The sequence below is a fragment of the Dromiciops gliroides genome, chromosome 1 (assembly GCF_019393635.1).
Source record: "Dromiciops gliroides isolate mDroGli1 chromosome 1, mDroGli1.pri, whole genome shotgun sequence".
Lineage (NCBI taxonomy): Eukaryota > Metazoa > Chordata > Mammalia > Microbiotheria > Microbiotheriidae > Dromiciops > Dromiciops gliroides.
In genome coordinates, this window is record NC_057861.1 from 67,304,110 (window position 1) to 67,330,241 (window position 26,132).

A 26,132-nucleotide genomic window follows, 5' to 3' on the forward strand; every position below is an offset into this window, starting at 1 on the left:
AATTCAACATGTTCCAAAACAAACTCAGTATCTTTCCTCTAAAATCCTCCCGATTCCTTCGGAGGGCACCACTGCCTTCCTGGTCGTCCAGGGTCAAAAGCTGGCTGTCATTAACCCCCTCTCTCACCACCATCCTATTTGTTGTCCAGTTGATCTAACCTTTGGAACACATCCCTCCTCACCCCCAACAATGCCCCCACCCCAGTGCATGCCACAGGCCTGGATGATTGCAGTAGCCTACTGGGGAGGGGGGTGGCTCCAGTGCCCTCCCTCCAATCCGTCATCCACCAGCTGTCATACCCATTCCCTCCCTGCCCCGCCCCACCCCCACTCCATTAAAACTCCAGTTACCGCCAGCTCCAGGATCACCTATCAAATCCTCTGCTCGACATTTGAAGCCCTTCATGACCCGGCCCCTCCCTCCCTTTCCAGCCAGCAACACCGGCCTCCTTGTGGTTCCTCTGTCTCCCAGATGCAGGCATTTTCACCGGCTGTCCCCCATACCTAGGATTCCCTCCCTCCTAATCGTCACTTTCTGGCTTCCTTCAAGTGCCAGGTAAAACAAATCTCACCTTCTGCATGAAGCCCTTCTCAACCACTCACCAGCCCCCTGCTCATCATCTCCAATTTATCCTGTATGTTTCTTGTGTAGACATAGTTTTTACATGTTGTGTTGCCCCCCCCCCCCCATTAAACTGTGAACTCCCTAAGGGCAGAGACTGTCTTTCTTTGCACACCCAGAGCTGTTGCAGACAAGCAGTAAGCACTTGATGAACACCTCCTGATTGTTGACTGACCCAGAGCCCTTTGTCCCAGGCCAGGCGGCTGTGCAAACGCAGATAAGCACAACCTCCTGACCCTCCTCTCTCTACAGGAAGGTTGGGGGGGAGGGAGAGGGCTGCAGGGGGGAAGGCTACTGCTGGTTCCCAAGGAGATTCAGGCAAACCTGACCACTGGCTTTATCAAATATTCAAATTTATTTCTCTGATGAATGTGGGAGGTCCAGAACCCTCCTGGGTTCTTCATGGGATGCGGGTGCTGAAGAGGGGAGGCCGGGGCAGGGTCACCCCCTGGTGGCACCACTTCAGACTGCTACCTGTAGGAGTTGGCTTTGTGCTTGGGCAGGAAGGTGAAGGCAGGTGGCACAGGCCCAAGGAGCATCTCACTGAAAAGAAGCCAGGCAGGAGTGAGGGAGGCCTCTGGCCACCTACTGCTGCTCCTCCCTACCACACAACTGCCCTGACCAGACTTAGGCCCACAGAACCTCACAGCTGGACAGGCTGGACTTTTAATCGACTCCTGCTTCTTAGGTAGGGAAACTGTGTCCCAGAGAAGCAGGGAAGGAGCTTCCCATGCTCACAGAGACAGAGCTGGGTCTCACATCCCCATCATTACCAGCTCAAGCTACGAGGTTTCCACTCTGCCCTCCCTAGGCCCAAAGCACAACCAGATCTAGGCTAGGCTTTGATTGTGTCCTGGAGCTGGGGAGAGGTCCCTTCCCCAGCTAGAAGCACGTGGCTATTTGGATCCCTTGCCGAGGTCCTCCCCAAGGGGTGCCCACCCTCGTATCTGGGGAGCAGGGCACCAGCTGGCCCACTGTGTCACCGGCTAAGTTCCATTTCCTGCTCCATAGATGGGAACAGTAAGCTCCACCCGTGTGTTGTGAGGTGGTTCCAAAGGCCGAAGCACCACATGATTGTCAGGGCCTTTTGGAGACCCCAGGGCACCGAAAGCCAGGGACACGGGGGGAGGAGGGACCAGGAAGGTGTGGGAGGTGGGCAGCGTCTGGGACGGACCTGATGGAGATCCAGTCGTCCACATTCTGGCTGGCCATCAGGGTCTCCAGGTGATCCCGCCCCAGGTAATAGGGAGGTCGCTCGTTGATTTTCTGAGGCAGATGTTCCAGCAAACCCACTGGGATGTACCTGTCCATGCCAGAGACAGAGCTTAGGAGAGGGTGCGAGTCTGCCATGGCGCGTGTGGGGAATGTGACACAGAGCCAGTCTCCCTCAGCAGTACTTGAGGTAGGTGCGTTCTCCCTGCACCCCACCAGGCCTCGGTCCACGCTGTAAGCAAAGACCCCTCTTCCCCCACTGGCCGCCTCCTCACCAGACTCTTCCAGATGTGTACCTGCACAGGAAGGAGAGCCACTCAAGCAGGAACTTGCGGGTTTTCTCCACACCCTGGGTATCGGAGCCCCAGTGCTCTAGGCCATAGTTGGTGAAATCCCGGAGGATGTCAAGGCGCTCCCTGGAGGAGATGTCCCAGTGCCGCTGCTCCTTGATCTCGGTGAAGAGCCATGGCTTGATGAGGGCACCTCTGCAGAGAGATGCAAGCACACCCGACTGGCAATGCAGCCATCAACAAAAACTTCTCTGGCACTGGGAATGGGAGCACCAGGTGCTGAGCTGGGCACACACAAATGAAACCATCTCTGACCTCCGGGATGTTATTTACCCCCCCCCCCGCCACACACACACAGACCCCCATCAGCAGCTGGTGGCCAGGGAAGGAATCTTTGCTCCAGACAGTCACAGAATGGGAGCGATGGAGCGTCAGTCAGCTCAGTCCCAGCTTCCCCCAGAAAGCCCCAACCGAAGGACTAATAGCCACGACCCTTTCCTGTTCACTATCTTGTGGGATAAGGAGCACCATGACATCTCCCGTTTTACAGACAAGGACACTGAGGTTTTGTCTGGGATCAGCTAGGAGGTCATCAGTGGGCCATAAGCTAGACCTTCACCCCAGCATTACAGCTGCAGAGACTCCAAGAATCCACAGCTTGAGCACTCACCCAAAGAGAGCCGTGACCGTGGCCTGCCCATCAGCCCAGAACCCAAACTTCTCAAGGCATGCCACCTGAGCCGCCAGCTCTGAGCTGAGCTGGGCTGGTGAGGGAGGCACAGCGGTCCGATTCCTGCTGCCAGGAACCCCCAGCAGAATGCCCCGTCCTGCAGAAGCAAGCTCCGGGGCTGCTGAGCCTTACTTCTGAGGAGCCGCATTTTCATCAAGGGCCCCCTTCACAGGCTCAGTTGGCAGCAGGGCCCTCGGGGGCCACCACATCCCCAACATCAAGCTGGCCAGGCAGCCCACACCACTTCTGGACGGCCCTGACCAGGAAGGGTTTTCCCCTCTATCAGGCCGAAATCTGCCTCCCCCAATGACACAGAGAACAGCTAGGTCAGGACTCAGCAGGCATCTTCCCCGGTGGTCGGGACAAAAGATGACCACCACTGGGCGGTGACGGGGTTCTTCTGACTGAACCCAGCCACTCCAAACCTGAAGCCTCTAAGGCCAGCTAAGAAATGCCAGAGCTTCTGCCGTACAGGTACAGCTTCCCAGGCCCCAGGGAGCTCCTCATCACATTAAAGCCTCAGAGGAGGGAGGCCCGAGTGTGGTGGAGGCAGCAGAAGCCTGTGTGTGCGCCAGCTGGGGGAGCTCTGGCTCTACACTGTGGACTAGGTGCCAGGGCTAAGATCCATCCCTTCTCCCTAACTCTCTGGCACCCTCAGTTGCCATGCACTCTGGCTTCAGAAGGAAGGATGGCCACTTACTCACCGAGCAATCATAATCCCAGAAACACCAGTCTGCAAGGCACGATTGGCGTCTTCATAAGATAAGATGTCTCCATTTCCTGTTGTGAAGAGAACTTGGCACTGAGAGCTGCGAGTGCTCTGGGGCCTAGCTAGCCCCGCACTGTGAGAAGAGAGGTCCAGAGGACCCAGAGCATGCATAGCAGCTCTCCGAAGAGCACAACGGAGTCAGCAGCAGAGCAACAGCTTAAATCAACATCCTGGGATCCCAAACTCGGTTATTTCCACTGCTGGACACCAAGAGATGCTGGGAGCCCTGGGATGCATCAGCCCATCTCACAGGAAGCCCCTCCGAGGCTGCTCGAGGGGGCACCTCCAGGCCCAGGGATGGCCATTTGGGGGTTGACCACGAAGCCTTATGCCCTCGGTCCATGAATTAAAGGCATCACTGGGCTCTGCTCTGTCTCCTGACATTACCTTTGTTCAGATGTTACCCTGTGCCCTGAGCTGCCTGCTTCTTCTAAACAAGAAGTCTCCTCCCTGGGTCCATGAGCCTCTTCTGCAGGTGGGCCCTTCAACTTAGCATAGAGCAGAGGCAGAGACTCTTAATCTAGGATTGGATACAGGAGATGGGGCTGGGGAACTTGGATGGGCAAAATTACACCCTTAAAAACTTGTTTCTGGGGGCAGCTAGGTGGCACAGTGGATAAAGCCCTGGATTCAGGAGTACCTGAGTTCAAATCCGGCCTCAGACACTTGACACTTACTAGCTGTGTGACTCTGGGCAAGTCACTTAACCCCCATTGCTCCACACACACACACACACACAAAACCCCAACAAAAAAAACCTGGTTTCCTTTGTAACCAGACATATGTTATTTTTCACAATTACAAACGCTATTCTGGGGGCAGCTGGGTGGCACAGTGGATAGAGCACCGGCCCTGGAGTCAGGAGTACCTGAGTTCAAATCTGGCCTCAGACACTTAACACTTACTAGCTGTGTGACCTTGGGCAAGTCACTTAACCCCAATTGCCTCACTAAAAAACAAAAACAAAAACAAAAACAAAAACAAAACCCAAATGCTATTCTGGGAAGGGGTCTACAGGCTGTACTAGACTGCCACAGAGCCCATGACACACAAAAAAGTAAGACCTTTTAGTAGATGGATGACCTCTAAGGCCCCTCCCAGGCCTCAGAGTATAAGAATTGAGAGGACGGTATCCTCCTTGAGCGTGGCCTTGCATTGCTTCCTCTGACCTCCACATGAGTGCTTGCTTTGTGTGGGTTCTCCATAAAACAGTCTTTTAGATGCGTGTATGTTTGGCATTCGAACAACATGGGCAGCCCATTGGAGCTGTACTCTCTACAGTACTGTTTGAATGCTTGGCAGTTCAGCTCGAGAAAGAACCTCTGCGTCCAGGACCTCATCCTGCCGGGTCATCTTCAGAAGCTTCCCAAAATAATTCGAATGGAAGTGATTTGGTTTTCTGCCACAGTGAGGGTACACTGTTCAAGTTTCACAGGCATACAGCAATGAGGTCAACGCAACAGCTCTGGACTTCAGTTTGGCAGTCAGTCTAATACCTCTTCTCTTCCACACTTTTCTTCAGAGTCTCTCAAACACTGAGCTAGCTCTGATAACGCGTGCCTCCACCTCACCATCTATGTGGACATCCCTGGAAAGTACGCTGCCAAGGTAAGTGAACTTATCCACAGCATTCAAAATTTCTCCATTTGCTGTAACTGAGGATTCCACATATGGATGGTACAGTGCTATCTGGGAGAGAACCTCTGTTTTCTTGGTGTTAACTGTCAGGCCCAAACTAGCAGAAGCAGCAGAGAATCTACCCATATACTGTCGCGCCTCAGCCTCGGAGGCTGCATTGAGTTACAATCATCTGCAAACAAAACATCATGCACCAATTCTCCCTCCACTTTAGTCTTGGCTTGTAGTCCTTTCAAGTTAAATAATTTACCATCAGTGCGGGAGCTGCCCCTGATGCCAGGTTTGTCCTCACTGAGGGTGTCCGACAACATTGTGCTGAAAACATCATGCTAAAAAGGATGGGAAGAAGCACGCAGCCTTGCTTCATGACACTGGTGACTGGGAAAGCTCCGGAACCCAGGCAAGCATGCCATCGTGAGAATGGGCTTGGCTGCTCAGCTGTAAAGTGATGGAGTCAGACCAGGCAGCTCCTGAGACTTCTGCCTCTCAAGCCGATTCCAAGGCTTTCTCCAGGGGATCAAAGCATTGAGAGCTGGGAAGGCCCTAAGAGCTCCCTGGGTGTAATCCTTTCACTTTACAAAGGAGATGAAACCTTGGCTTTCTGGCCTTAGCCTTCAGAGGTAAAATGATCCAAGCTATGCAGGGCCATTCAGTACTAGGCAGACAGTAGTTAAATTTGAATTCAAGGCTTCTGATACCAATTCTTGGGCCCTGTACATTATTACACCATAATCCTATAATAAGAGTTGATAGCTCATAGCACCTTTTTTTTTTTTAAGTGAGGCAATTGGGGTTAAGTGACTTGCCCAGGGTCACACAGCTGGTAAGTGTTAAGTGTCTGAGGCCAAATTTGAACTCAGGTCCTCCTGACTCCAGGGCTGGTGTTCCATCTACTGCGCCACCTAGCTGCCCCTCATGGCACTTTTACAGTGTTTTTTGGGAGGGGAAATTTTTTATATTTTATTTTTTCCAATTAAATGTAAAAACTTTTTTGGGGGGATAGGGGGGCAGGGCAATTAGGGTTAAGTGACATGCCCAGGGTCACACAGCTAGTAAGTGTCAAGTGTCTGAGGCTAGATTTGAACTCAGGTCCTCCTGAATCCAGGGCCAGTGCTTTATCCACTGTACCACCTATCTGCCCAAAAACAAATTTTAACATTCTTTTAAAAAATTTTTTGGGGCAGCTAGATGGCGCAGTGGTTAAAGCACCGGCCCTGGATTCAGGAGTACCTGAGTTCAAATCTGACCTCAGACACTTGACACTTACTAGCTGTGTGACCCTGGGCAAGTCACTTAACCCCCATTGCCTGCAAAAAACAAAAAAACAAAAAAAAAATTTTTGAGTTCCAAATTCCTTCCCATCTCCCTCCTTTTTTACCTCAAGAAGGCGAACAATTTGACATAGATTATATATGGGCAGTCATGCAAAAACATTTCCATGATATAGCGCTTTAAGGTACACAAAGGGCTTCACACAATTATGGCTCCTTACCACCCAGTGAATTTAAGTGATGCCATTATTGTCCCCAGTTTACAGATGAGGAAACTGAGGAAGAGAAGTTAATTGACCTGCCCAGGGTCACACAGCTAAATAAGTATCCGAGGTGAGATTTGAACTGTCTTTCCACTGTGCTACCTGTCATGTAGGCAATGAAGATTCATTACAGTTCCTGAAGTATCAGGTGGTATTATGTGATCAAGATTGAACTCTGAGAATACGATTCTGGCCATCTGTGCAAGAGAAGTGAGGGAGAGAGAGGAGGGAAGGGGCAGGGGCGCAGGAGCTCAAAGGTGACACTGGCATATAGTGTATCTGGACTTGGGGGCCTGGGTTCAAATCCCAGCTATGTGGCCTCTGGCAAGCCACTTGACACAACAACACCCAGCACACAGTAGGTGCTTAATAAATGCCTGTTGACTTGGCCTAGCTGAAAATGATGAGGTTGAACCAGACAGTCTCCCAGCTTTATTTAAAATCCTATTACCCTTGGAGAGACAGGAGTGATTCAAACTATGTAAGACGGGACTATTGGGGGAAGCTGTGACACAAAGCACTAGGAGGTCCAGGACATACATACCAAACAAAGGCATTGGGCTGGCCACATCTGCACAGTGCTGTATGTACTGCCAATCGGCACCCTTGGTGTAGCGCTGCTCTCGGGAGCGGCCATGGAGCTAACCACAAGTGGGGATGGGGGATGGGGAGAGAAAGAAGAGACACTCATCAGTGCCCTAAGACTCAGCAGAAAAGGAAAACTCAGGTCTTGCTGACGGAGGCTGTAGGAGGTGTCAGCTTTGCCAAGGCCAGACCTGGAGGTCTCAAAATTGGGGAGGGCAAGCAGCCTCCAAAAAGCGTAAAGCACGTCGACGGAAGTGGTTGGCTCCTCTGGGATTCCTTGTAACGGATTAGAGTTGGATAGATGCTCGGGGGTCCTCTGGGGCAAACTCCTCAAATGAGGAAGCTGAGGCTCAGAGAGGCCCTGGGCCTTGACCTTAACAGCAGTTCCAGGATCTGAGGTCATGCAGGGAGTAAGGGGCAGAGCCGAGACCTGCCTCCAAGTTCAGCCTTCCTTCAATCCTCCATGCTGTACACTCCCCCCAACTTCTTGTGTTTCCCTGTTCCCCTCCATTTGGCCGTTAGCCCTCAGGAGACCCCCAGTGTGGATGAGGCTTGGCGCATGGTATCTCTGCTATGAAGAGGCTCGGAGGCCCAGCTCTGCCACCTCTGGGACTTCCCCTCTCCAGGCCTGTTCCTTGGAGATTGGCCTAGATGGATCTCTCAGTGCTTTCCACCTCTAAATTCTGTGATTCTTTTGGCTTGACCTTACACGTCCAGATTCAGGCCACATTCCCTTCAACTCCAGATCAGGGAGTGGATCCATGGCCCTGGTTATGGGTTTGCGTATAGGCCCTGCCTCAGCCAAGATGAGGCATCGTGGCATAAGATAAACTGGAGTAAAGCCCCAAACTACAAGGAAGAGTAAAGTACTTGTTCCACCCTGGCACCTGGGGGCCATTCCCCTCTACCCCACCAGCCTGGTGCCTCCTCCCTCACCGTTGCAAGGGCCACTCCCCACTCTCGAAGTTCAGGTAAAAGCCGGTGGGCCAAGTTGACCTTCTCCTGCACCCCTGTCCGGATCTTTACCGTCAGAGGCACATCTAGCACCTGGAAAAGAGAAGACAGGGGACTATACATAGGGATCGCCCAGGCCTGGGCACTCAGGGCCAGGGCTCAGAGAGAGGTGCAGGCACTTACCTGATTCATCCCTCGGACAATCTGCTCAAATTTATTGGAGCGATTCATTAAGGCACAGCCCCCACCCTGTGAAAGAAGCATTGGGAAATTCTGAGTATTGATTCCCTAGGCCAATGGTCTCCAAATTATTTTGATTACACAATTCTGTAGTTTAAAAATGTGAGTATAGGGGCAGCTAGATAGCACAGTAGATAAAGCACCAGCCCTGGATTCAGGAATACCTGAGTTCAAATCCGGCCTCGGACACTTGACACTTACTAGCTGTGTAACCCTGGACAAGTCACTTAACCCCCATTGCCCCGCAAAAAAAAAAATGTGAGTATACACCCCAATGTGTAGACTTACTTATTCATAAATTACTTCCATGTACATTACAATACTGACACAAAAACAGAATTAGAAAAAGAATGAGGTAAAAATGAAATATGTTCCTAAGGTCAATAAGCTGCTTCCTGAGTTGGGGAGAGATGTGGTCAGAACAACACTCTGGTGCCTGTGTGGAAGATAGGCCAGAGATGGTTCATGAGATCACCGTAAAATCTGAGTGAGAAGATAAAGAACTTGCACTGGGGGTGGGGGGTGGCTGCATCAATTGGGAGCAGAGGACGGATGCTCGAGTTGGGAAAGCAGAAACTACAAAAAGGAGCACCTGAGATGATGTGCAGGAAGAGGGAGAAGGAGAAGTTTCAGGTGACACCAAAGTTCTGAATGCGGGGGTGGCCAGGACACAAACGGCTAAGTTCTCAAAGGGAAGACTTTGAGTAGAAAGACGTCCTAATGAGACACAACCCATCCACTCCTGCTCATCTCACCCCAAATAGAGATGGGGGACGGGAGGGAGATTTGGGGTGTTGGAATTTGGTGCCCATGCAGCTGCTACTGTGGGGGCCCAAGGAATATTTAAGTTACAACTGGTCTGAGGGGCCAACATCCTGCTCAGGGGGGTGAGAGGAGAAGTTGGGAGCTTGCAGGGTATAGGAAGGAGGCAGGGAGGAGTAGGGAGTGTTGGAGAATAAGGGCAGGGGTAGTTACATTGGAGACAAGTTCATCATTGGTTCTCACTGGGAGGGTGAGCTGGGATACATTTTCCCATCCTCTGATTAGCTGATCACTTGCCCATAGCCTTCTAAACCCTTTGCAGAGGCACAGGCACTGGCAATCACGAGTTGGCATCTCAATAATAACAACTATACCCCCCACCACAAGGTAACAGAATGCCTCATAAAAGGGTGAGCTCCCAGAGGCAAGGTGACCACTTGGTGAGGGGTCTGATGAAGATTTCTACAACAAGATGGAGGGTTGGACCGAGGACCTGTGAGGACCTCCTTCCTCTGTGGTTCAAAAATTCCTTCCATTTACCCCACTCATCCAAGCTATCATTGGTCAGGGATAACCAGAGGCCGTAGGAGAGAGGTTGGCTGGGACACCCTCGACAGTCAGTGGTCCGTTACCTTCTTGTACACAAGGTCGATGGGGCAGCCGACGTTGATGTCCACAAAGTCTACCTCCACAGTCCGGTTCAGCAGTTCCGCACACTTGGTCATGGTGTCAGGAAAGGCCCCCTCCAGCTGTAGGGAGAGAGGACAGGACAGCTCCTGGTCAAGCCCCTCCCAACATACATCACCTTACCCACAGGCCCTGCCACCCCCGCTGGCCAGCAAGGAGCCAGACCTCACAGAGGCCAATAGCACTAAGTGCTCAGGGGAGAAGCCGCAGAGCTTTGAGGCAAGAGCATTGGATTTGCAGTCACTGGACTTGAGTTCAAATTGCAGCTCTCTGACTACCCTGGGCAAACGCAGTGCCCTTTCTGATCATGTGTTCTCTTCTGTAAAATGAGGGCTGGACTCAAAGCAGCTGGCCTCTGCAGGCCCTTCCAGAGGACCCTCATAGGATCCCATGACACCAGGTGTCCTTTCGACCCTAAATGAATAGCATGAACCAGTGGTCTGCCCAACACCGCCATGTTCATGTGTTATCTTATATAATATCACATGCAGAGCAAGGTCTAGAAGGGCTCCACTAATAACTTTTACCCAGCCTCTTCTATGAGAGAAGCTGGGCTGAGGCTCTGTCCGCTGCGCCACCCAGCTGCCCCACACCTGATTAATTATAACGGCCAGCAGAACATCAGGCTCATGGTGGCAGAGGTTCCAATCCATTCTAGAACAACCCTCTGCCCCTAAAGGGTCACTGGGCTCCTACAGATCATCTTGTTCAGTCACCTCTTTTGGTGGAGGAGAAAACCGAGGCCCAGAGAGTGACTCCCCTGTGGCAGACACTGGAGAGGGAGGGCAAACACTGACCTGGACGCCAAAGAGGTCTTCCGTGTGGTGCCGCTTGAGCAGGGCCCACTCCGACGACTGCCCCTGGAGCAGGCTGGTGCACATAGCCATCTCCCCACAGGTCACGTCGGCTCCAAAGTGCTTGCAGATCCTTCGGAAGGGCAGATTGCCACACTAAACCCCCCCAACACAGAAACACACAAGGCTCCATGAGAGGCAGGCTGGCTGCTGGAGCTCCCCCAAGCACAGCCTGTTCCCACTGCCACCATCGCGTCAAAGCTGCCCTTCTCCTCAAGGAACAGGAAGGTGACCACAAATAACTAAGCATTTATCAAGCGCCTACTGCGTGCCCGGCAGTGTGCCAAGCTCTGGGATACAAAGGAAGCCAGAAGACAGCCCCTGCTCTTGAGTCCCTTGGGGGGACAACATATGAACAACTACGTACAAACGAGCTGCCCGTGAGGTAGATGAGAGGGAAGGAACCAGAATGAAGGAGGACTGGGAAAGGGTTGAGTTTCATTAAATTCCCTTCCAACCCCTCCACAAATTGCCACCCCCGCTCCCTGATGCCAGCTTCCTAGGCCGGGCTGAGTCAGCAGGGCTCAGTCCTAAGGCCAGAGAACCCAGGCGGCCGCCACCATCTCAACTGGTCATTTAGTCCCTGAGGATCTTCCTCCTCTGTCAAATGAGGAGGCCAGGCCCTATCAGCGCCAAGGTCCCTTCCAGCAAGGAATCCCTTGACCTTCAGCCCAACAAAGTCCAAAACAGACCCAAAGGAACAATATTACACCAAATTATTCAGAGCACCTGTATGGTAGCAAGATGCTGAATGCAAAGTGGGTGCCCACTGATGGGGAATGGCTAAAATCTCTCATTTACAAATGTAATGGAATATTATTGTGCAATCTGAAGAATTCAGAGAAAAGTGGGACGGTGTCTAGGAACTGCTGCAAAGCAATATAATCAGACCCAAGAGAACAATGAGCACAAAAACAATGGATATAAATTTTGAAAAATCACTAAAGGAAAGATGAACTCAGAATAAAGAAAAAAATCACCTAAAGCCCTGGAGATAAAATAAGGAAACGCATCTCCCCTCCCTCCTGGCAGAGAAGACTAGGACAAAAATATCATATGCCCTGAGAGACAAGGTTTCCGGACCGTTTTGCTTATTAAAGTTTACTTGGAACAAAGGAGTACATAATCCTTAACAGGGGTGGGAAATGAACTAGGATGCAAAGACAAGTGGACTGATTAAAGTATATTTTAAAATAAAAATCAACAAATCTTATGATTCTAAAGTGTACGTGCAGGAGGAGGGAGAAGCACAGAGAAACGGGGGAATGAAGGCCCCAGATGAGCCTATTGGCAAAAACACAACTGGAGAAACCCCAGATGAATGTTCCCTACAAGCCGAGCCTATCAACATCCTGGGCACCTGGGAAGGAATAAACAGTTATGGGCAGGGAGAGAGGCAGACAAGTTCTCCCTCCCTCACCCCTGCTTGTCTCCAAACCCCATGGTAATCATCTCCTGAGCCACGGGCTGCCAGCCTTGGCCTAAGTGCTCAATGAAATAAATTCTACGTGTTTAGTCTGACAGGTTCCCAGAATCAGCAGCCCTATATGGCATTACCCTGGAAGTGGGGCATGGAAATCCAAACAAATAAGCAGGGAAGAAGCAATGATGGCCAGGGGGCCTAGTATGAAGCAAAAAGAACCATGGGCTTGGATTCTAAGGGCACAAGTTCAAAATGGAGTTCTGCCACCCAGAAGCAAGTTATTTATTTCACCTCTCTGGGCACTGGTTTTGGAGTGAACGATCACTAAGACTCCTCCCTCCAATTCTATGATTCTATAGCCTACGCTCTCCAAATGTCACCCCGTATCCTTCGAGGACAACAGAAATTTTATTCTCTCTCCAACACTGCCCTTTCACCTCCAATGGGGAAAGTTCTAAAGCTTGTGAAGCCAAGAAAGGGAATGCCTGGCAGGCAGGGTTTGCTCAGCAAGGCAGTTTTCTGAAGACCAGGCCCAACAATAAAGGCAGAAGGGAGAACGCCGATCTCCGCCCCTTCCCTCCCCCCCCCCCCAGGATGATCAGAGGGAGACTTTCTTTCATACTGCTCCTAGACCACAGTATTAGATGGGTACCTCTCCTCCATGCCATCCCAGGCCACTCTCCCATCATGCCATGGGAAGGTTCTGATCCTGGCTCACAGACTCAGTCACACAGACACAAATGCCGTTCCTTCAAAAAGGTTCAAGAATCCTTGGGGAAAGTAGCTCACTATCACCAAGCCAGGAGCTACACCCATTTCATAAATGGGTGATCTAAGGCCTGCAGGAGAGACCAAGAGCCCTTTATTCCAAAGGGACCCAGAGCTGTAGTTGTGCCTAGGGATGATTTCTAAACCTATCCTAATTTAGACCAAGACAGTTTCTTCTTTGTGTAGGGATCAAGGAAAGGGTCTAAAGGCATAAATAACATCAACACAAACCAGACAAACTTGGTTTCCAAAAGAAGCATCACAGAGTAATGGCAAAAGCAATAGAAATGGAAAGAAAAGACTTGGCTTTGAGCCTCAGGTCTACTGGTATTACCTATGTGTCTAGACAATCTTGAAGGTTTCTTCTTCTTCTTTTTTTTTTTTTGCAGGGCAATGAGGGTTAAGTGACTTGCCCAGGGTCACAGAGCTATTAACTGTCCAAGTGTCTGAGGCCAGATTTGAACTCAGGTCCTCCTGAATCCAGGGCTGGTGCTTTATCTGCTGCACCACCTTGCCGCCCCCAGAAGGTTTCTTCTAGATCTAAAAATTCTGTGAGCTAATACCAAAGACCCAGGTCCCACCACTCTTTTGAACCTCAGTTAGCTCATCTGTAAAAACAAGGAGTTGGGATGCAAGGAGATGGTTTCTGAGGTCCCCTCTCATCTGATATTATGTGGTCTTATAGCCCTGGAAGTCTAACAGAGCCAGCCCGCTTCGTGACAGAAGGGACAGGGACTTACCGTGGTGAGCGGGGCCAGATATAGCTTGTTTTGGATGTTTAGCTAGAAAAGAAGAAGAGAGGATCACCAAAGTGGAAGCAACTATGGCAGAAGGGCTTGGTGAGGGCGGGCACAAAGGGATGACTCAGCTTCACTGTGCCCTGAGGGACCCTGTCAACCACAGGCACTGGCTTTCCACAGGTCCCTTCCATGTGGGCCACAATATGTAGGGAACAGAAGAAAGGTTCATGTTCACTGGAACCAATGACCTTGGACTTCATGGGGAAAAGGAGATGGGCCGAGGTCCTTGGGGCTGATCCTAGCCTTTGAGGCCCTTCAGGATGGCTCCACATTCTCCTCCCAGTCTTCTCTCTCACAGCTTCCTGCTGCTCATCTACCCCCTGCCTCCAACCCCCAGAACACCTCCTCCCCTGCCTATTTTGGACATTCTTCCCATCTCCGCTAAAGTCCTAAGCACCCTCTGGACACCTTTCTGACCACACCCGCACACTTGGATCTCTGACTCCTCCCAAGCCTCTGGGGATAAGCACACTCATGACTCCTCAGGTGCTATCACTAGGGTTGCTATTTAACCCTTTAACGGTTATTCAAACAGTGAGCTGGGCCTCCACTCATGCAGCAAGAGATGGAACCGAATCACATCTGGGAAACTGTGCCTGACTTTCAACAATCCCATAATGCATGTTGTTGTTCAATTCTACTTTTAAAATTCAATCTTACTTTCAGGTCTGAATGCCTCCTCCCCCCCCCCCCCCTTGCTTTCTCAAGAAAATAAGAAAAACAAAAGCCATCACAAACACATACAGTCAAACCAAACAAACATGACTGCATTGGCCATCATCGTCAACCAGCCCTCTGAATCCGTCATCTCCTTAGGGAGAGGTGGGCAGCGGGTTTCCTCATGGCTCCTCTGGATTGTTCCAGGAATACTATTGGGGGTAGGGGAAGTCACGTAATACAGGGGAAAGAGCAATGGCCCCAGAGTCAGAGAGCCTAGGTTCTAATTGCATCTCTAATGTCCATCATTTCCACCAACCTCCCCAGGCCTCTGGCCTAGCGACTGGCCTTGAAGGCCTCTAATGTCCTGTCCAGCTCTAGAGCCACAGTGTCCCAGCCGTGAATCGTGGACTACATGTTCCTAAGACTTTCCCAACACGACAGTAACCCAAGGGGTCTCAGACAGACAGATGGTGTGTGTGCGTCCCTTCTGGCTCAAAATCCAATGCCCAATCTTCCTATTAGATTGTGCAAACTAGCTTTCTAGATGTAGGTGACTTATGTTCTCCATGAGACTACATTTTTCAGGGAGCAGGGAACGTCCTCCTCTGGGTGCTAGCTAGTGTAGGGTCGAGCACCCAGTAGGAGATCAGTACGGACTTGCCAAATGGAAGATACAAAGGACATCTAAGTTACACTGGCCCCTTTAGGAAACTTTGGTATAAGGCCATAGCTGGCTCTCATTACAGGAACAAGTTTCTCTAAGTGAAAAATATGGGCCAGGTAGTCAAGGAAGGTGAGACAGAAGAAAAGCTGGCACCCCTGTCATACATACCCTTTTCTTCTCACAGGGCCGGAGTCTGATAAGGTCCTCGTCAGTCAGGTGCCCTGAGGAACAGACAACGTTTCCCTGGGGGGTAGTTCCTTGCTCTAGGGTCCCTGAAACAGTTTCTGACAGTGGTAACCCTGATTCGAGACTTGCCAGAGACTCATGGGCATCAGCACTGGCAGAATTCTGGGCCCCGTGTCCTGGAAAGCTGATGGAGGCCTCGAGTTGTTCGCCCTTGGATGGCTCTGGCCCAGTGGGAGGAGTTGGGGCCTGGTCTTTCCCGGTCCCTACCCTTCCTGCCTTAGACAGCTGCTTCAGGTACTTCTCCGAGTGCTCAAACTGGACTTTCTTCTTTCGAAGTTGATGCTGTAGGTCTTTGCTGAGACTATTGCTTGTGAGTTTCTGGCCCTCCCATTGTTTCACCAGCTCCTCCTTCACCAGGTTCTGGTGCTGGGGACCCAGGTGGGCCCCGGCAAAACGGCACGTCACACCATAGATGCATTTCCCAAAGGTCTCAAACAGGACACACTTGTCCCCAAGGTCTGGGGGCTTGGAGGCCAAGTAAGTGTCCACGTCATGCAGAAAGCGGCAGCGCTCACCAAAGTAGCATTTTTCAGCTGACTCCTTGACAGAGGAGATAGAGGGGGTAAACTGTGGTTACAAATGGCTGCATGAGCAGCCACTGTGTCAGCTCTTTTGGAGAGGATCCTATAGGGAAAAGGAAGAAGGGAGTACTGGGAAGTGACAGAAGCGGAAAAAGCCATCAATGCGTTATTCTTTGTTCATGAAGCTCTAAAAAGAAGAGGGCGAGAGAGATGCTATTCAGAAGCAGGAGCTTTGTCAGGCAGTCTGCTGGGAGCCCAGGGGTACGTACTCTCTTGTCTATCTCTGCCTGATCCCGGGCCCACTCCAGAAAGCAGCAGGATGCCTGGTACTCCACACCTGGCTGTGGGATCGCCAGAGAGAGCCCACAGCTCCAGGCACTGGGTCTTTCTCTACAAAGAACTCGCTGTGGAATTTGAATGGGTCAATTCACTGCTCTAGGATTCAGTTTTCTCATCCACTGATAACCTCACTAGCCCTGTCTGCCCCCCTGGGCTGCTGAGAAGCTCAGAGCAAGAGAACAATGGTGGTGGCACTTTCAGAAGGTAAGGGACTTTCCAAATGGACTTACATCTGTTACCTCATTTGAAGGGTGGGATGTGATTATAGGACAGTGAAGCATCTTATCAAATTCTAGGCCTATAAAAAAAGACTATATGCAATTGAGGTTCAAGAGCCCTGAGGCCAGGACCTTCCTGGGAGAATCATTGCCATTGGAGTCAAGATCCTCCACCCCACACTGCCCAAGCAATACCTACTGAAGACAGAGCCTTCAAGCATGCTATGGAGCTCCTTAGACCAGAGACTCAAACCAAGGCCTCTGCTCCCCAACCACAGCGGCTGAGGTGGGCTCACCTGGACCAGGGATGGGCACAACCTGTTGTCATCATAGTGAGTTGGTTTCATGTGGGGCCTACTCTTATTCTGTCCCCGGGCTTTCTTTTTCTGCTGGAGCTCTCCCTCTCCCACGCCTGGAGGCTGCCTTTCCAGACCGTCCACTCTTCCATCATCGATCTTGAGTCTTTTGGCTCCGGGCTCATTTGAGTCACAGCAGACAGATGATCCTGTCTCAGCTCTGTCACCATCTGGCTCTCCCACAGCCTGGTCACCTGGGCTTTTCCCTCTGGTTCCAAGGAACGAATGGAACTGCTCCTTTGTAGTGAGGTACCTGGAAAGAGGGAAATTTGGGCTTGCTAACGAAATTGGAATCTCAGAGACAGAAGGGCCCTCTGAGGCCAGCCAGTCTAATCTGTGCCCAAACAGGAATAATGCCCCTGCACCACATTCCCAACAAGTACTCAGATGCCAATTAAAGATCACCTGTGCTGGCAAATGCACTCCCTCCCTCCTACTGAGTGCAAGGAGCATTGTTGGTTCTCTTCTGTCATACAAAAAATAAACCAGCTCCCTCTGCTGAAGAGAGCCCTTGAGATCCTAGGATTTAGAGCTGAAAGGGGACTTGGGAGATCATCTGGGTGTGTCCCCTCATTCTAGATAGGAAGCAGAGGCATAGACAAGAACAGCACCTTCCCTGCTCCTAGGTCAGAAGCAGCAGAGCAGGAATTTAGCCCTGAGTCCTCTAGCACTCCCTGCTACACAAGGCTGTGGTCATGATGAAAATAGTTCTTCTCTAAGCTAGACCTCCCCAATTTTTCAGCTATTTTCATACAGCATTCTGGACCCTTCACCACTGGGATCAGTCTCCTCTGAATACACTGGCCTTTGTCCTCTTAAAAAGTGGCACCCAAGGGGGCAGCTAGGTGGCACAGTGGATAGAGCACCGGCCCTGGAGTCAGGAGGACCTGAGTTCAAATCCAGCCTCAGACACTTAACACTTACTAGCTGTGTGACCCGGGGCAAGTCACTTAACCCTCATTGCCCTGTAAAAACAAAACAAAACAAACAAACAAAAAAAGTGGCACCCAGGCCTAGGCATACCATTCCAGATGAGGTCTGGATCACAAATTACAGAAAGACGATTACTTCCTTTGATCTATATACACGATTTCTAGTCACAAAGCTTTCAGTCACCCTAGTTTTCTTTTGGGAAGTCATCTCACAAGGTTGGTTCATATTTTTTTTGTGTGTGTGAGGCAATTGGGATTAAGTGACTTGCCCAAGGTCACACAGCCAGTAAGTGTTAAGTGTCTGAGGCCTGATTTGAACTCAGGTCCTCCTGACTCCAGGGCCAGTGCTCTATCCACTGTGCCACCTAGCTGCCCCATAAGGTTGGCTCATATTAAACGAATGGTCAACTCAAACAACCAAGATCCTTTCCTCATAAACTGCTGAGCCGGGGCAACAAGGTTGGACAAAATGAGCTCTCAAGTTCCTTCCTGTCCTGTGGTTGCAGACCTGCACCACCAGTGATTCAAATAGAGCAGATGTTTCTTCCAGTTTGGTGTATGGTAGACTGTATGAATTGTGAGGCTTAATGTTTGTTCCTAAACTCACCAGGCAGGAGACAACAGGTAGATGCACGGTGAGGCATAAAAGAAAAATACTGTCTCTCCTGTCTGCTGGCCTATCTCTTGAAAGGAGACATGTACCAGAATGCATCAGGGGACTCACTGTCCCTGCCCTGCTTCCCTACTTCCATAGAGGCAGAAGTATACTTGAATTCTACCTAAATAGAGTGTAAGCAATGGGAGGGTGAGCAGCCTTGATTTGTATTGGGATGAACTGGATTTAAATTCTAGTTCTATATACTTACCAGCTTTGTGACCTTTCCCTCATCATTCTTATCCACTGTCACCAGGTCTCGTAGATTCTACCTTCAGAGCATCTTCACATTCATTGCCTTCTCTTCAATCACACAGCCAGCACACTGGTGCAGGCTCTCATCACCTCTCCAGTGGACTACTGTGAGAGCCTTCTAATTGGTTTCCCTACACTGCCCCCCCACCCATGTCTTTCCCCTCTCCAATCCATATTCCTAAAGCACAAGCTGACCACTCCATTCCCCTGTTCAAGAAAGCTCTTGCCTCTAGGCTAAAATACAAATCCTGTTGTTTAGCATTTCAAAAAGCCCTTCAATATTTAGCTCCAGCCTCACAGAACATTAGTCTTCCACAAAGGTTTGACATTCCGGATAAACCGGCTTTTTTTTTTACTGTTCCCTGTATTGACAGAGACAGCTTACATCTCCCACCTCCATGCCTTTGCATGAACACTCCCTCCTGGCATCTCTAGCTTCCTCCAAAGCACAACTCAAGGACCACTTCCTACAAGAATCCAATACTGTACTAAATCCACATAAGTTCCTTTCTCTCCTTCCCAGCCCCCTCATCTCCCCACTAAGTGCTACACTACTTTTTACTTACTTTGGGGTTGGCCAGAGAGGACAGAGGAGTGAGCGCCCTACACGAAACAGACTACAAATCCCAGCATGCAGCGGTACCTGTCAAGGCACCACGTGCCACTCTGCAGACCAGGCATTCATCCCAGCATGCAATAGGGGTTCATAGAACACTCCAAATCCCGGCATGCAGCTCGACCCACCAAATGCTAAATCCCAGAATGCAGCGTGGCTTAAGTCAGTCACTAAACCCCGGCATGCAACGCGACCCCTGTCAGAGTAAGTCTCTGCAAGCCGTAACCCTGCCCCAAGCCGTACGTTCCCCCTCAGCCCTTGCTACTCACTGGGGTTTGATGGGTGCCACGCCTCGCTCGGAAGGTCCGGTTTCCGCAACCCCACCACCCTCAGTTTGCTCTTTTGGAGCAATTGTCTCCTCCGCCATTGCCGGCCTGCGATCCCAGGCGAGAAAGGTTTTACCGTACAGCGCCTGCGTGGAAGCAACTTGGAAGCACACGTGCGCTGGCGCGCTTGGTCTGCGTGTGCGTCCTTACGTCTTACGGGCGGGCTTGCCGTGCATGCGTGTGCGTCCTCTCCCTCTCCGCTCGGTTTTGCTGTGTACGCATGGAGCCTGAGCCTTTTCCCTCTTGGCGTATGCGCCTGCGCAGCATCTCCCGGAAACCATCCTTCCCATCCCCCGGCCAGGTTTTCTTTGCGCTTGCTCAGGAGTTAGGAAGGAGAGGGGACTCCGAAGAAGACGGAGCACAAGTGTGGTGACCTAAAGCACCCTGGCTTTGGAAATCTCGGGGCGGGGTAATCTTGTAGGGATGTCTGGGGGAGGCCACCTTTGCCCTTTCATCTTTCTCTGGGAGGAGGGATCACTATAAATATTACCTACGGGGCTCTGAAAACGGACTAAAAGAATCATCACCACCTACCACCAGTCTAGAGTATGGCCCTCTCCCCCGAAGCCGCCCCCAGCCCTTACTTGTGACATCCTGAGTCCTAAAGCTCTGATTTTCTGTCCTAAGGAACCCCTCCCCCTAAACTGTGACAGTTTGTGTCCTAAGCCCCTTCCCTTGACTCTGATACCCTGTGTCCTAAAGCTCCCTCCCACCTCTCATATTCTGTCCTGAGTCCACCCCCTCCCCAAACTGAAGTATTTTAAAAGTGCTTAGCACAGTGCCTGGCATATGGTCAGTGCTCTCTCTAAATGATTATTACCTTTCCCTTCCTAAACCCACACCTACCTCTGACACAGTGTCCTAAGCCCCACCCCCAGCTCTGACCTTCCTAAACCCCTCCCCCCCCAATATTTTGATTCCTAAATCCCACATCCAGCTCTGATCTTCATTGTTCTAAGGCCCCTGCTCCCTGGTTATTCTGGTTCCTAAGCAACCCCCCCCCCCCATATTCTGTTCCCTAAGGGCTGCCCTATTCCTGGCTCTGATATTTCCTCTCCTAAATTCTCTTCCAGCTCTGACAGTCTTTGTCTTAAGTTCTTTTCCAGTTCTAATGTTCTAAGCTACAACCATCTCTCCCCCAGTTGCCCAACTTTAAAATTCATCAGTTTGAAATTCTGTTCTAAGTAGGATGGGCTTGAGGAGCAGATCACAAGCCAGCCACAGAGGCAGGCTGTAGTAGTGATGGAGGACTTCAATTATTTACACATTGAATCTAGCTCACTCTCTGCTATAAGCAGAGAACCTAAGAACTAACTGACTTGCTATAGTGATCAATTTCATCCTTCAAAAGGGGAAATGCTATTCTGGATATGATTCTCAGGAACAAGGAAAAACTGGTTTCTTGGGTGGAAATGATGTGAACTTTTTGGAGAAGTGACCACTCCATCCTAGAGTATATAAAAGGTGAGAAAAATTGGGAACAGTCTGATGTGCACCTTAGATTGGGAGAAAGCAGATCTCTCTGGGTTCAGAAGAAAGATAGAAACCCATTCTATTCCAAATGCTTGGGGGAAGTCAGCTCAAGATGGGTGAAAAGCTCAGGAATGAAATTCCGAAAACACAGAAGAAAACCATTCCAATGAGGAGGGGGAAAAACATGTCTGAAGAGACAACGTGGATGCATAAGGAACTCACCAATCAACTTGGATTTTTTAAAATGTGCAAAAGATGGAAGTAAGGCCACCAATCCAGCATTTATTAAGTATCTTCTATGTCCCAAGCACGATGATAAGTGCTGAAGATATAAAAAAGAGGCAAAGACAGGGAGGAGAGAATAGATCACAGAACTCCTGAAAGGTACATGGTAACAGCAACATTATGTGATAATCAACTCTGATAGACTTGACTCTTCTTGGCAGTGCAATGATTCAAAACAATTTCAAAGAACTCAAGACAGAAAATGTTCTCCACATCCAGAAAAAAGAACTATGAATTCTGAATGCAGATTGAATCATACTGTTTCTACTTTTGGGCTGGTTTTTTTTTTTTCCCTTCTTTTTTGAGGTTTTTCTCTTGTGCTCTGATTCTTCTTTCACAATATGACTAATGCTTAATGTTATTGTACCTATATAACCTATATGGGATTGCTTTCTGTCTTGGGGATGGGAAAGGAGAGGGAGGGTGGGAGAAAATTTTGGAACTGAAAATCCTATGAAAACATGTTGAAAACTGTCCTTGCCTGTAGCTGGAAAATAATAAAATACTTTTATGAAATAATTAAAAAAAAAAAACAACTCCTGGGGGCAGCTAGGTGGCGCAGTGGATAGAGCACCAGCCCTGGAGTCAGGAGGACCTGAGTTCAAATCAGGCCTCAGACACCTAACACTTACTAGCTGTGTGACCCTGGTCAAGTCACTTAACCCCAATTGCCTCACCAAAAAACCCCCCACCAAAACCCAACACAAAAAACACAAAAACTACTGAAAGGGGAGTATCCAGAAAGAAAAGACAATCAGTAGTGTCAAATGCTGCACAGAAGGATGAAGATTCAAAAAAGGCTATTAAATCTGGCAATTAAGAGATCATTGTTCAGTGGATAAAGTACCGGCCCTGGATTCAGGAGGACCTGAGTTCAAATCCAGCCTCAGACCCTTGACACTTATTAGCTGTGTGACCCTGGGCAAGTCACTTAACCCCAATTGCCTCACCAAAAAAAAAAACCCAACAACTCCACACACACACACACACACACACACACACACACACACACACACACAGATCATTGTTATCTTTGTAGAAGTAGTTTCTTTTTAATTGTGAGGTTAGGAGCCAGATTGCAGATGTTTTAGGAGAGAGTGAGAGGAAATAGAAACACCTAGAAAGATGACTTTTTCAAGGGGTTTAACCAAGAGAGTGGGATCTGTGTGGTGTTTAAGAAGGAAGATTAGCACCTCTGGTGTGAGAGCTCAATGATGAGCCCTTTTCAGGGCTGCTCATCCACCTTTGGTGTCTACCTGGCACTCAGCTCTCACCTGTGGCTCCTAGAAGGTGTAGCCTACACAGTGGCCACAACCCATAAACCATCTCAACAGACAGGCTAAACCAGGTTAAGAGTAACTGGCAGGTCTCAAACCTGTCAGTGAGTAAGGGGGGGGGGGTCTGCCCCAAGCATGTGAAAATTTCCCCTGGCAGAATGGGTGGATGAGAACAGTTTGTTCCAGTGGCCATGAAGGTGGCTGAAGCAGGCACTAGAGTTTTTAGAGTTTGGTCAGGCATGAAAACTGCCAGGGTCATCCACTGTATCCCACCCATTTCCAGTCATCTTGCCACTGGACCATGATGACTCTGGAAGAGAAAGTGAGGCTGAGGACTTTGTGCAACCCTACCTCATTTCAATCCAACTCAGACAGGAATCAGAATGTCATTCGGGATGTACTCTTCCAAAACTGAAAGACAAACAACAACTGAGAGAGTAGGAGAGAGAATGAGAGGTAGAAGGGAATGTCTGGTCTAGTGAGAGAAGAGGTTTTGAACAGTTCATGTGTGAGTGGGATAGAGATAGATAAATAAAGTATCTATTAGATGCCAGACTCTGTCCTATGTTCTTGGAATATAAATGCAAACAAGACAGTCCTTTACCCCAGTGAGCTTACATTCAAATGGGGGAAGAGTACTCACCCAGTGGCAACTGGCTAGTAAAGAGAAGGAAATGGAATCTAGAGAGAGTCAAGGCAAGAGTAAGGGGAAACATGGCTGGGATCCTTCCATAAAATGGTGGTTCAGGAGCAGCTAGACCACTGGCCCTGGAGTCAGGAGTACCTGAGTTCAAATCCGGTCTCAGACACTTAACACTTACTAGCTGTGTGACCCTGGGCAAGTCACTTAACCCCAATTGCCTCACTTAAAAAAAAAAAATTGGTGGTTCCAGGGACAGTGACCAATCAGGAGTGGAAATAGAAAGAGGTTAGGTGCTATTGCTAAGAGGAATTCTTAAACAAACAAGGTGATAGAGGTGCTCATGAAAGATAAATTTTATTTCATGAATATAAAAACAAAATGCAATTAAGGAATCTTGGGGAACTTTGTGTGTGTGTGTGTGTGTGTGTGTGTGTGTGTGTGTGTGTGTGTGTGGCAATTGGGGTTAAGTGACTTGACCAGGGTCACACAGCTAGTAAATGTTAAGTGTCTGAGGCCAGATTTGAACTCAGGTACTCCTGAATCCAGGGCCGGTGCTTTATCCACTGTGCCATCTAGCTGCCCCAGGAACTTTTTTTACAGTAAATATTTCTTTTTCTTTCTTTCTTTTTTTTTGGTGAGGCAATTGGGGTTAAGTAACTTGCCCAGGGTCACACAGCTAGTAAGTGTTAAGTGTCTGAGGGAAGATTTGAACTCAGGTCTTCCTGAGTCCAGGGCCAGTGCTCTATCCACTGCGTCACCTAGCTGCCCCACAGTAAATATTTCTAATAAAGGTTTTAGAGATAGGCCATGTCAAACATAATTCAAGGAGCTATTCCATGTGAATAAGTGGTTAAAAGAAATGAACAAACAGCTCTTAAAGGAATTAAGGCTATTTACAATCATATAAGATATTGCTTCATATCACTATATTAAGAGAAATGCAAATCAGCACAGCTCCAAGGTTTACCTTATACCCAGCAAATTGGCAAAGATGCTAAGACAGTGGGAAGTCAGTGTTGATGGGGCATAGAAAGTTAGGCATACTAATGTACTGGTGTTTAAAATTGTTGGTGGAGCTATGAATCCAATTATTCTGGAAAGTACTTTGAAATTATGCTAACAAAGTGGCTAAAATGACCATATCCTTTGAGATCCCATTGCTAACTACAAACCCCAAAGGAAGTCAAAGAGAGAAAAGTCCCATATACACCAGATATTTCTAACTACTTTTATAGTATCAAAAACCAGGAAACAAAAGAGATACCCATAAATTTGAAAATGACTTAATAAATTGTGGTACATGGATGTAATAGAATACCTTTTTGCCATGAGAAACAATAAATATGAAAAATACAAAGAAGCATGGAAGAATTATGTGAACTGGTGCATTTTAAAATAAGCATAAATAAGAAAAAGAATATATTAAACACTCATTTTGTGCCAAACAATGGTTAGAGCACTGGGATCAAGAAGGCCAAGATCAAGGGTTCAAATCTGACCTCAGGTTCTACTTAACATTGTGGCCCAGGTCTAGTCATTTAACCGCTGTTGGCAGTTAGATGGTACAGTGGCTAGAGTACTGGCCCCGGGGCAGGAGATTCTGAGTTCAAATCTCACCTCAGACACTTGACACCAGCTGTGTGACCCTGGGCAAGTCACTTAATCCCAATTGCCTCAAACATCTGGGGCCATCTCCAGTTATCCTGATCTATATCTTGTCACTAGACCTATATGGCTCTGGATGAGAGATTGAGGCTGGTGACTTTGTACATCTCTCCATCACTTAAAACCAATTCACTGCAAGTCACCACATCACCTCCTGATGTCATAGTCCTCTTTGAGAACAAAGGACAAACAACAATGGCCTTAGCTCCTTCAACTGTAAAATGGAGATAATAATGGCACATACTAATAGGAACCACTTATCATAGTGCTTAACTTGAACTTCTAGGGGCTAAATATTAGGGATACAAATACAATCAAGCTAGACACATCCTGCTCTCAATGAGTTTTCATTCTGATGTGGGATATTACACTTAAAGGTAGGCTGGAAATCAGTGCCAGCCCAGATTGGCATATGGAAACATAGGTCTGTGGACACACTGTCCTGGGACACCATGAATACAAAGCAGGAGGAAAGGAAACTTGGCCAGAGTCCCATAAAACCACCTAATACCTATTGGAAGATTGGATTTTTTGAAGAGGTAATGGAGAATAGTGATGTACTATGAGCAGACTGTTAGAAAGAGGAGCCCGCTTTTGCACTGACAGATCTAGATAATAGTTTGGAAGATGATGTCAGAGGTAGGTATTGATATCTGCGAAAGAATCAGGGAACTCAACCAAATTTACCCCCAACCACAAAGAAACCTTTGTGCAAGTAATAGCAAAGGGGTAAATTCCAAGGATACTTATAAGAGAGTATGATAGCCAACCTACGTCATCTATAAGGTCAAGATCAGGACTGGACTGCAGGCCAATACCAAATCAGCCCCTGCCCAAAGTAATACTCTAGTTGCACAAATTCTTAAGGATCACCTGGTATCCCTATAATAAAGGCTTAAACGATATGCTAATCAAATTTGCAGATGATAAGAAAGTTGGGGAGGATAACATACTGGGTGACAGCTAATACTCCAAAAGATCTTGACAGGCTAAATCATTGAGCTTGAGTTGAAATTCAAGAAGTTTTATACTTGGGTACAAACAAACAAAAAACCCCAACAGCTTCAATATGGGGGAAGAAGCATGGTTAGATAGTTTGTCTGAAAAAGTTCTGGTGGGATTTAAGCGAATTG

The 26,132-nt window shown here is 48.9% G+C and overlaps 1 protein-coding gene across 1 annotated transcript; it reads right to left on the reverse strand.

Annotated features, from left to right (window-relative positions):
• Positions 1–958: 958 nt before the first annotated feature.
• Positions 959–19,965, reverse strand: DUS3L (dihydrouridine synthase 3 like). Its single transcript, XM_043979630.1, has 13 exons — positions 19,600–19,965; positions 16,813–17,125; positions 15,361–15,978; positions 13,809–13,850; positions 10,821–10,973; positions 9,969–10,085; positions 8,518–8,583; positions 8,317–8,427; positions 7,340–7,436; positions 3,559–3,634; positions 2,131–2,319; positions 1,797–1,925; positions 959–1,165 (listed from the first exon to the last, which is right to left on the reverse strand). Exons 1-13 carry the CDS (start codon positions 19,695–19,697, stop codon positions 1,093–1,095), a joined length of 2,082 nt encoding a protein of 693 aa, XP_043835565.1. The 5' UTR covers positions 19,698–19,965; the 3' UTR covers positions 959–1,092.
• Positions 19,966–26,132: the final 6,167 nt, after the last annotated feature.